At 50.6% G+C, this 11490-nt stretch overlaps 1 protein-coding gene across 1 annotated transcript; it reads left to right on the top strand.

The window, feature by feature from the left end:
* The first annotated feature begins 1092 nt into the window (after positions 1 to 1092).
* LOC124524016 (cytochrome P450 4F3-like) lies at positions 1093 to 9054 on the top strand. The gene is made up of 9 exons (XM_047096010.1): positions 1093 to 1195; positions 2686 to 2807; positions 3505 to 3775; positions 4107 to 4173; positions 4363 to 4492; positions 7807 to 7940; positions 8037 to 8101; positions 8287 to 8369; positions 8761 to 9054. Exons 1-9 carry the CDS (start codon positions 1190 to 1192, stop codon positions 8936 to 8938), a joined length of 1056 nt encoding a protein of 351 aa, XP_046951966.1. The 5' UTR covers positions 1093 to 1189; the 3' UTR covers positions 8939 to 9054.
* Positions 9055 to 11490: the final 2436 nt, after the last annotated feature.

Raw genomic sequence — 11490 nt, 5'->3', positions numbered from 1 at the left:
TGTTCTTGGCTGCCCTAACTGCCTCTGGTAGGAGGGACCTTTAGTTGGAAGGGGATTTGGGGTAGGGAGATGGCCAGAGTGTTGTGGGGGAAGATCCACAGAGTGTTGTGGGGAGCTGGTCTAGAGGCACGAGGGAGCAGTGGCAGCTCTTTGTGGTGGGGGGAGCTCAGCATCTGAGGGCGGCAACACTGTTTGGTCTCTTAAGGACAGAGGAGCCCCTGAGCCTAAGCACTTGATGATAACTATGGGATGGAAGAGAATCCTGAGAAAGGCTAGGTCACACCTGGGCCATGTCTGGGACATTAGTGGGACCATATTTAAGTCCTGCCAGGGACCATCTATGAGACACACTGAGGTCATGTCAGATTATCTTTGGGTCCATTCAGAGGATGCTGCATGAGGCCAGTGTGTGTTATTCATGTGTGAAATATGCGTTGTCTTATTTAATTTCCAGAACCATATAAGGTAGAGATGATGATTATTGTCTCGTTGTCTCGTGTCAGGGCACGTTATCATGTGGTGGGGCCATGTCAGAAGTCCCAGGAGATGTCAGAGGGTTGTGGGACAGGTGCGATGTCCTAGGTCCCTGTAAAGGCATTTTGTGGAGTGCTGATTGGTGCTTGGGTGTTTCGAACATGTCGGACTGGCAAGGTGTCATGTCAAGGCATGTTGGGTGTATTGTGCCCTATTTTCGGGAGCATCTAAGTACCTAGGCGTAGGTCCATGGGCTCTGCCTTTGCTCTGCTCTGTGCTGCAGCCTGGTCTTGTCCCCCCTCACCTCCCCACTCTGCACTATACAATTCCCACTATGCAGGTTGGAGGGGGTATGCATTCCCCTGGCTTGGATCCTCCACCCCCCAACCCAAAGCCCATCCCTGCCTCTTCTCTATGGCCCCTGATGATCTGTCTCTCCTGCCAGCCACCATCGTGCCCAGGGACAAGTTTTTCTACAGCTTTCTGAGGCCCTGGCTGGGTGAGTAACTGTTAAGTGAAGGAGGTTGGAGACATCCTTGGGGTCTCAGGGGAAAGCACTGCCCTTGCCTACGCCTCGTGGCTGCCTCTACTAGGGGATGGGCTCCTCCTGACTGCTGGTGACAAGTGGAGCCACCACCGTCGTTTGCTGACACCTGCCTTCCACTTTGAAATCTTGAAATCCTATGTGAAGATTTTCAACAAAAGTGCAGACATCATGCATGTGAGTTGAACCCCACTGGAGCCTTGGGAAAGGCTTCCCAAGGCCTTGGGAAAGGTTTTCCCAGCTGGAGCCTTGGGAAAAGGGGAGTGGCCTGGAGTCCTGGCTTTGCTAGATGACTTCCGGGCCATTCTATTTCTTCTCCAAGCATCAGTTTCCCCATCTGTCAAATGAGGATTATAAGCCCTTCTTAAAGGGTGGTCAAGATGATGTAATGGAATCATGGTCCTGGCACATTGTAGGTGCTCGGAAGGTGTTAGCTTCTAATCTGCCTCACTGAAACTCTGTGAAACTTGAGACACTAATGATGAAGACTGTATGGTAGCTCTTTGTTCACTGAACTGCACCTTAAAACTCATGAGGTTAAAAGAATTTGTGTTTTCTTGCTCACAAGATGATGAGTCCGGAGAATAGTTCTTATTTTGGCTGGAATCACTCACGTGTCTGTGGCCATGGCTGGGTTTGGGAGACAGCTCTGCTTTTCCAGGCTCAGTTCTGCCACACATTTGGGGCTTGGCTAATGGTTGGCTAGTCTAGGATGACCTTGGTGGGACAACCAGACTCCTGCATTTGTCCCTCACCTTCCAGTAGGCTAGCCTAGGCTTGATCGCATGGTAGACCCTGGGCTCCAAGAGAACAAGCAGAAACATGCAGTACCTCTTGAAGCCTAGTTTCAGAACAGGCAACCGGGACCTCCACCTTCTGCTGTTGGCAGAAGCAAGTCCCACATCCAGCTCCAATTCAAGAGCTGGAGAAAGAGGTGTTACCTCCTAATGGAAGATCTGCCAAACCTCATTGCAAAGGGTGAAGGTAGAGGGAGGGATGAAGAAATGGAGACACTTTTGCAGCAGTCGCCTACCTCTATGGTAATGACGAAAATGAGGGTGATAGCTAATGGTTACTTAGCTCTTGGTGTATATCAGGAACCATGAGATCATGACCTGAGCCCAAGTTGGACACGTAACCGACTGAGCCTCCCCACTGCCCCTCATGCACCAGTTCTATTGCACACGTTGTCTTATTTCATTTCCACAACCATATAAGGTAGAGATGATGATTATTGTCTCATTACAGGTGATAAAACTGAGGTTCAGAGAGGTTAGGGAGCCTGCTCCCGTTCACACAGCTAGCAAGTGAGCTAATAAATGGAGTTGGGATTCCAACCTGGTTTGTCTGACAACAGAGCAAGTCATCTTAACTGTTACTGAAGCTTTGACAGGTGGAGTCCAGAGGGCAGCAGTGAGTTGACCAAGGGCACACAGGGGTGTAGGAAGCAGAGCCAGGATTTGACCTCAGGTCTCCTGACCCCCAGCCATTGGGTCTTAATAGTAAGGGTTTCTATTCCCACCCAAGCCTGATCCTCCCTGGAGATGGGTGCCTGGGGTGGAGGACCAGGAGCGTGGATTTTCGGGAGTCCATCCTGGTGATTGGGAGTGAGGGGGAGCTCAGGGGAGGTAGGTCCCAGCCCCAGATTTGCCCTTTTCTCTGTCCAGGCCAAGTGGAAGCGCCTAGTCTCAGAGGGCAGCACCCGATTGGACATGTTTGAGCACATCAGCCTCATGACCCTGGACAGTCTGCAGAAATGTGTCTTCAGTTTTGACAGCAATTGCCAGGAGTGAGTGCTTGCTCAGGATCTGGGAACATGAACCGTAGTCCCAAGGGAGTAGATGGAGAAGGGAGGGCTGGCCAGGGCGATCCGATGGGACTTCCTGGAGGAGATGGATCAGAGTGAGACAAAGAAGGACAAGGAAGGGAAAGAGAAAGGTAAGGTTTCAGGTAAGCAAAAATGCTTGTTAAAGGCCAACAGGACTAGGATGAATAAAGCATGTGCCACCTTGGGAATGTGATTGGAGGGTTGGCATGTGGCGCTAATCTTAAGGATATTCAAAGGTGAAGCAACAGGCTCTGAGCTTTATCCTGAGGTTTCCAGGGATGGAATGTGGGAGGAGTTTGAACAGAAGAAGGCCGTGGTCAAAGCTGTTCTTGGACATCGGACTCTAGAGAGGACCAACTGAAACATAGACACAGAATCTGAGGAGGAGGTAGCTTGAATGTGGTGGCGAAAATGGGGCAGATTTGGGGGAAAGTAAGGAGGAATGGGCAGGGGCAGATACTGTGTAGGACAGAAGAGAGATGAGTGTGATACCCAGGGTCTGGGCCATGATTCCATTCACAGAGATGGCAGGTGGAGAGAGAAGCATGCCTGCAGGATACTCTGTTTTGCAGCGACATGCTTCTGAGGTTCTGGTTGGAAGGCACTCCTAGGGCCTCATGTGGGTTAAGGAGCTGTTCTCTATGGCCTGACCCTTCAGGAGCCCCAGTGAATATATTGCTGCCATCTTGGAGCTCAGTGCCCTTGTGGTGAAACGGCAGAGGCAGATCTTCCTGTACCCGGACTTGCTGTACTACCTCACCCCTGATGGGCGGCGCTTCCGCAGGGCTTGTGACCTGGTGCACAACTTCACAGATGCCATCATCCAGGAGCGGCGCTGCTCCCTCCTTACTGAGGGCTCCGATGACTTCCTCAAGGCCAAGGCTAAGGCCAAGACTTTGGACTTCATTGATGTGCTCCTGCTGGCCAAGGTGGGCTTCCTTGGGATCAGAATTCAAGAGTTAGAATGCACCTTGACTCCAAATGTCAGATGGGAGAACTTGGACTTGACCCAGCGGGTACTGAGGAGGCACGGAAGGTGCTTGAGGAAGGGAGAGACAGGTCAGGGATATGTTTTAGACATGACTTTGTAGAAGGCTGCTTGGGAGAAGAAAGCTGCAGACAGGGAGACCTGTGGGATAGGGCTCTAGAGATGATGAGGGACGAATCCTTCTTTGGTGATGGAACCTGAGAGACTGTTTCAGGCGAGACTCAGGTGCCCTCCGAGCCGGTGTGATTCAGGAGGTCGTGCCCTTTCTGCAGGATGAAGATGGGAAGGAACTGTCCCATGAGGATATCCGAGCTGAAGCTGACACCTTCATGTTTGGGGGTAAGCATCCCAGTGTGGGAGTGCAGGGGGTAGGAGTCTGTCCAATCCCAGGGACTTGGCAGGTGGGCCCTGGACCACCCCATCCCACCCCATCTTCCCCATCCTCCCTGAGGGCCTCAACGAAGGGCGCTGTCCGCCCTCTGGTGCTGAACAAGCCCAGAGACCCAAGCCTGTCTGGCTGCCTCTCAGGCCATGACACCACGGCCAGTGGTCTCTCCTGGGTCCTGTACAACCTCGCGAAGCACCCAGAGTATCAGGAGCGCTGTCGGCAGGAGGTGCAAGAGCTCCTGAAGGACCGTGAGCCTAAAGAGATTGAATGGTGAGTGCATGTCCTCATGTGCTGTTCTGTAACCCTTCTCATTGGCTCTGCTCCCCTGCTGGGGAAGGGGAAAGAACTTTTTGTTGATTGTGTCATTGTTGCTTAGAGAGACTAGGAGCAGAACCCAGAGGCAAGGGTATGGTACCCAGCCTGGAGAGCAGGGGAAAGCAGGCTTATGCAACAGAAAGATTGGAGTGTCCACATTTATTGCCGTGTTTGCTTGCTATGTGATTTGAATAAAACCAATTCCCTTTTCTGAGTACCACTTTTCTCCTCTGGAAATGGGGGCGGGACAGGTCAGGGAATGTCTCCTCCAAGGGCTGCTTGGAGAACCGTGACAATGTGTGTAGAACAGATGCCATCCAGCGTGTGTTGAGTAAATGAACTTCTCTCCCTTGCTTTTCTGCTTGAAGTTGCACATTTCCCCTAAAGACCCTTACTCTTAATTTTTGCTCTTATATCTAATTCCCACCTACTATCTATTCCAGGGATTCACAAGTGGTCCTTGAGGGCAAAACAGTTACCCATTGCTTGGTTCAGTAAACTTGTCTACCCTGCCGGCCCTTCTCAACTCCATGTCCATTGCCATTTAAGTCGTACTTGGTCAAGGCTGGATCATGGAGGAAAGAAGGGGGTGAGGCTGGGTAGCAAAGAAGCAAATATGAATTCAGCGCTCTGGGAATGGGTAGTGGACAGTGCTCCAAGCCTTACAGACAGCTTGTGCAAAGGCCCTGATGGAATTATGCAGCGGTGGGCCTGGCGTGTTTGGGAGGAAGTAAACGTGGCTGGATCCTTGTGAAATTTACAGTGTGAAGCATCTGAGAGGCTCCCAGTGAGGCTGGAGCTGGTAGTTGGTAATGGAAGCCCTTCTTGGTCTGCTTTGGAAACCACGTGAAGATTTTCCAAAGGTGTCAGTTCAAGTCTTCTGGGAAGCCAGTATTGGATAAAAGATAAAAGTGTGCAGGGATACTGCTCTCAGGGAGGGAGTCTCACATTGGGCAGAAGTGATCAGAAAGTAGGGGCCCACCATGCTCTGTCAGTGGCTGGGACCTACCCAAGAGAGTGTGGCCTTGGCTTGAATGCTGCTGCAGAGCCCAGAGACCCTCTAACTGGAGGCTGTCAGCCGACTGCACTCCTTGGAGCTGGACATCAAGTTCTTTCTTGAAGGGAGATTCGTGACTAATATAGGAAGGCAGTGGGGAGCCATGGGAGATGTTTGAGCAGGGGAGAGACAAGTCAGATATTCAAATTAAACATATCTGCAAACTGGAGGCGATGAGGTGGAGCCTGGGGGTTCCAGGGAGATTGGGGGCCAAGGGCTGAAGGATGGGGAGGAGACGGTGGACTGAACAGTTTGGAGGTAGTGCCTTCAAGTTCAAGGTTGGGCTCAGTACAGCAGTTGTGTGAAGTGGAGAAGTGTTTTTGTGTGTCTCTCAACTTCAAACACTTAGTGCACTTGGTACCAATTCAAACGGTGTCATATGGAAAGTTCCTCTCTAGTGCCTTGGACCTAAATATCCAGGAGGTTTCCATCTCATGACCTCAATGAACCTCTTGGTGTTCATGTCTTTATCTAACTGTCTGAGAATGTCTCCAGGTCCTAGGCTGAGAGCCAACTCGCTGGGTCATGAAACAGACATCTCCTTTCCCTGACCATGCCAATGCCTTGCAGAGTGGTGGCTCCTGTCCATACCTTTACTGTCAGTGCGTGGGGTACCCCCACCCCGGTGCCTCAGCCGGGCTTTACCATCACCCACCTTGTTAATTCTCACTTCGAATACATATGAGGTAACATCCCATTGCTATATAATTGCCATTTCTCTGGTAATCGGCGACTTGGAGCATCTCTTCACGTTTTATTTAGTGATTTCTTTTCAATGGTTATTTATTTAGTTTTGAGAGAGAGCACAAGCGGGGGAGGGGCAGAGAGAGAGGGAGACACAGAGAATCCAAAGCAGGCTCCAGGCTCCGAGCTCTCAGCACAGAGTCCGAAGCGGGGCTCGAACTCATGGACCTCGAGATCATGATGTAAACCGAAGTCATATGCTCAACGGACTGAGCCACCCAGGCACCCCATCTCTTCATGTTTTAAATCTCTGAGTTTGAGCTCCCATGAATTTCTAGACCATGTCCTTTGTCTACTCTTTTGAGTCGCCTGCCATCTCTCTTGTTGATTGGTAGGAATTCCTTGTCTATTCCAGATATTCTTCTAGATCTATATATTTATTGCAACTATCTTCTGTGAATCTCTCATCTGAATGTTAATTTTCCATAGAATGGAGTGTTTTGTTAAACAGAAATCCTTAATTCTGTGCATGTTTTTTCTTTTCTTTTTTTTTCTTTTTTCTTTTCTCTTTCATTCTTTCCTTTTCTTTCTTTCTTCCTTTCTTTCTTTCTTTCCTTCCTTTCTTTTCCTTTTCTTTTTTTGTCTTCTGGTTGATGTTTTGGGGTTTTAAGAATTCTTTTGTACCCATCGGTCAGAAAGTTGTCTTCTGTATTATACCTTCTTTTACCCTTATTTCTTTACCTTTCTCGTGTAAGAGAAGACCCCATCTTATATGTGGAGTGCATGATGATTCAGTCTTTTTGTGTGTGTAGTGGTGAGACTGTGGGGGTGTCTGTGTCTGTGTCTGAACCATCCCTTGTCTGGGGGTTGCAGGGCCTTCTTTACTGGATGGTTCGTTTTTACCTATTAACATAGTTGTCTCTGAGCTCTCTATCTTGTTCTCTGGGTCTGTTTTCCTGTTCTTGCAACAGTGCCTTGCTGCCTTTTAATGGAATTGATTTGAATTTAATTTAATCATCACTATATTTTTGTAATGGGTCTTAATATCAGGTGGATGACTTCTCTTCATCTGGTGTTTTAAATCGACCGCAACTCTTGAACTTTAAGTTTTTCAACTTGAATAAGATCGCTAAGTTCCAAAAACACCAACTAGATTTTAATTGGGTGTATTGGATACATTAATTAACTTACAAAGGACCCACACCGTTATATTAGGTATCCCACCTAGGAGGGTGCCTTTTATTTGTTCAAATAACCTGGGAAGTCCAGCAAAGAGATTTTTTTTCCTTTTTAAATAAATTGTATAACTTAAAGCTTTCTGACTTTCAAAGGTACTGTATGAATGTTGGGCTTTGCTCAGAAATACTTAAAAAAACTCGTTTTAATATTTATTTTTGAGAGTGAGAGAGAGAACATGGAAGGGCTGAGAGAGAGAGAGAGAGCGAGGGAGGCACAGAATCCGGGGAGCAGCTTGAGGTCTGCGGGAGACTGATTGGATCCCTGGCTAATCGTTGGGGGGCTTCCTTAGGGACGACCTGGCCCAGTTGCCTTTCCTGACCATGTGCATCAAGGAGAGTCTGCGGTTGCACCCCCCGGTCGCAGTCATCTCCCGCTGCTGTACCCAGGACGTCGTGCTCCCAGATGGCCGGGTCATCCCCAAAGGTGCCCACAACACCAGGGGGAGGAGCCTCGTGTGCAGGAAGAGGGGCCCATCAGGCAGGGTGAAACCCTTCCTGACTGGCCCCTCCCCTCCCACAGGTGTTGTCTGCCTCGTTAGTATTTTCGGGATCCACCACAATCCATCCGTGTGGCCAGACCCTGAGGTGCTGCCTCCCCCTCCCTCCCCTCCACCCACCCTCACCCTTGGCCACATGCCTAGCGGGGCCTAAGGGAGGGTTCAGGGTTCTGACCTGGCAAATCGCTCCCTCCATGAAAGGCACACCTGTGTCTCCAAACCCGGCTGTCCTGGGAAACCCCATCCAACAGTCCCGCCTCTCTCCACCCCCAGGTATACAATCCTTTCCGCTTTGACCCAGAAAACATCAAGAAAAGGTCTTCCCTGGCTTTTATTCCCTTCTCCGCGGGACCCAGGTGAGCGCAGCGGGCATCTGAGGTGGGGATGAGGTGGTGAGGGCAGGGGCCTGGGCCTGAGATCCCAGACGTGGCTGTGGGGGCGGGAAAGGGCGTGTTGAGAATGGTTCTCCTTCTCTCCCCTCCTCCAGGGGTTGGGGGTAAAGGCCTGGGCAGTGGGGGGTGGCTGGGTCCAAGGAGGGCTCCGCAGTGTGCTCAGAGCCCCTTCCCTCTGTCTGGGAGCTCAGGGCTGAGATATGAGCCAAGCTCAGGGACCCCTGTATGGGGGTCCCGGGCACGGTTAGTCCCCTCCGGTATCCCTGAGGGCGGGGCTGGCGGACCCGGGCCAGGTTCGGGGCGCGACGGGACCTGCTGGGGTCCCTGGCGAGTGAGTGCCCACTGCCGCCCGCAGGAACTGCTTGGGGCAGACGTTCGCCCTGACTGAGATGAAGGTGGTCCTGGCGCTCACGCTGCTGCGCTTTCGGGTCCTGCCCGACAAGGAGGAGCCGCGCAGGAAGTGGGAGCTCATCCTGCGCGCTGAGGGCGGGCTTTGGCTGCGGGTGGAGCCGCTGAGCCCGGGCCCCCAGTGACCCGCCAGCTCCCCCTGGCTTGGGATCCACCCCGATCCTACACACGCCCCCTGCCGGATTCCCAGGACTAGACCTGTGTGGTCTCCTCTGCCCGGGCGCCACTGACAGCCAGCAGGGGGCTTCGGGACCTGCGGGAGCGCAGTGGGAGGACGAAGGCGAGGGGTGGGGTGGAGGGGAAGCTGGTGTGTGAGCCCAAGACCCTGGCAGCCATTCCAGCTGACCATGGTCCCCCCCTCCCACCGCCATACTGATTGCGGGTTCTCCGACAGCCCAATAAGGGCTTTTATCCTGTAGGCAATAGGGTACCAAGGGAGGGGTTTGAATAGGAGAGGGACCACCGTTAGAGACTGACTGAGGGGCATGTTTGAAGCTCAGGGTCACAGTGGAGAACCCATAGTACCACTACTCTCTGGCCACTCTGACCTCTGTTCCTATCTAATATACCCAAACTTTTCTTACCCCAGAATCCTTCACTATGTTTCCATGGTCACTATGTTCACTGAAACAAACATAGATGCTTTCTCCTGTGTGTCTGATCATGGCAATCATTGTATCCATCATGTGGTCTGTTGTTTTGCTAGTTTTCACTGGTAGGGTTAGTGGTCTCGTGTGCCTGTTTATCTTTGCTTGAGTATCCGTTATCATATTTGAAATAACATGTGTAGAATTTGTAGAAGGTAGCTTTCTCTAGGAGGCATTCTTCGAGCCTTGCTGGTCAAGGATGATGTTCAATGGAGTTCAAGGCTTGTGGTGCCAAGATCACCAAGACAGTTTAAATCCCAGCAGAGGTCACACTTGCAGTCCCCTGTGCCGGTGTCTTCTCCCCCTGAGCAGTGTAGCTCCTGGAGGCTTCCACCTATGTAAGGAGGATCTTCTTACAACTTATCTTTCCCATGTCACTCTAGGCTTTGATGTTTCTCCCCTGGCCGTGGGGTCGTCAAAACAGTTTCATACTTCCCTGACTCGCTCCAGCGCAAAAGTGTAATTCATGCTCCTTAACTCCAGGTTTCTTTTTTCTTTTCTTTTTTTAAACATTTATTTATTTTTGACAGAGAGAGAGAGAGACAGAGCCTGAGCGGGGGAGGGTCAGACAGAGGGAGAGACACAGAATCTGAAACAGGCTCCAGACTCTGAGCTGTCAGCACAGAGCCTGATGTGGCTTGAACTCACAGACTGTGAGATCATGACCTGAGCCGCAGTCAGATGCTCTACTGACTGAGCCACCCAGGAGCCCCCAGGCTTCTTTTTTCATTTGAGTGGCATCTTTGTTACAATTTTTTCCCCACATTTATTCATTGTTGAGAGAGAGAGAGAGACAGAGCACAAGCGGGGGACGGGCAGAGAAACAGGGAGACAGAATGTGAAGCAGGCTCCAGGTTCTGAGCTGTCAGCAGAGCCCGATGCAGGGCTTGAACTCACGAGCTGTGAGATCATGACCTGAGCCGAAGTCGGACGCCCAACTGACTGAGCCACCCAGGTGTCCCTTGAGCGGCATATTTGTAATTCTTTACTGTCTTTTCAGGTCATGTATGCATTTAAGAAATTGGAAAAGGGGGCACCTGGGTGGCTCAGTTGGTTAGGCGTCCGACTCTTGGTTTTGGCTCAGGTCGTGGTCTCACAGTTTCGTGGGTTTGAAGGCTGCATGGGGCTCTGTGCTGGCAGCGTGGAGCCTGCTTGGGATTCTCTCTTCTCCCTCTCTCTCTGTCTCTCTGCCCATCCCCCACTTGCACTGTCTCTGTCTCTCTCAAATAAATCAGTAAACTTAAAAAAAAGTAATTGGAAAAGTATCCAGCTATGAGAGATGTGTTTTTTAAAATTGAAAGGTTAATCCCAATAACCTAGCTTGCCATTAATGGAACACGAAATCTCAGTTGGAATTTTATCCATTTCATTTTAGTTTGTGTGTGTGTGTGTGAGTGAGAGAGAGAGAGAGAGAGAGAACCAGGGCAAGTGTGGGAGGGGCAGAGGCCCAGGGAAAGAGAGAATCTTAAGCAGGCTTCACATACAGCTCAGGGCTCACCATGGGGCTCAGTCTCACGACTGTGAGATCATGCCTTGAGTCAAAATCAAGGGTAGCACCTTTAACTAATTGAGCCACCCAGGCACCCCTCATTTAGAATTTTAAATGGTGATGATCCAGTTATCACTCTACTGTTGAACGTATTCAGGGCGATGATTGCTTTTAAGTGTATAGATTTCTGAACCACAAAAGCTCACATCAGGGTTTAAGGGAGGGGACAGCACATCCTCCAGAGATCCTGGAATTTGGGCTACATGGAGGTAGCAGGTGGCCTTTGAGATTGACTCCCCCGGGGATGTTCCTGGTTTAGAGAGCGGGGTACACATTGGATGCTTTTTCAACAGGATGGACTGTGCTGGAGACTGCTAACTGTGTATCCTCATATTCATTTTTGCCTTCCTATAACCCTTAGTTTTTAGTTTAGGTGCATGGCAGGCTGAAATACAGATTGCATTTGAATGCTTTCCTTGAAACTAGATTGGCTAAATGACTATACCCTGTCCCATAGGAAAAGTCAAAGAGTACCTGGTAA

The sequence above is a fragment of the Lynx rufus genome, unplaced genomic scaffold (assembly GCF_022079265.1).
Source record: "Lynx rufus isolate CCGP_SWC_20201006 ecotype Redwood Valley unplaced genomic scaffold, mLynRuf1.p SCAF_4, whole genome shotgun sequence".
Classification (NCBI taxonomy): domain Eukaryota; kingdom Metazoa; phylum Chordata; class Mammalia; order Carnivora; family Felidae; genus Lynx; species Lynx rufus.
Note: the sequence above shows the minus strand (reverse complement) of the source record. Positions and strands in the feature narration are given on the sequence as shown.

What these genes read in the sequence shown, in the direction of transcription:
- LOC124524016 (XM_047096010.1), top strand. An exon ending in TGACACCTTCATGTTTGGGG is followed by an intron (nt 4,174 to 4,362) that starts GTAAGCATCCCA and finishes GCTGCCTCTCAG; the next exon opens with GCCATGACACCACGGCCAGT. An exon ending in CCGTGTGGCCAGACCCTGAG is followed by an intron (nt 8,102 to 8,286) that starts GTGCTGCCTCCC and finishes CTCCACCCCCAG; the next exon opens with GTATACAATCCTTTCCGCTT.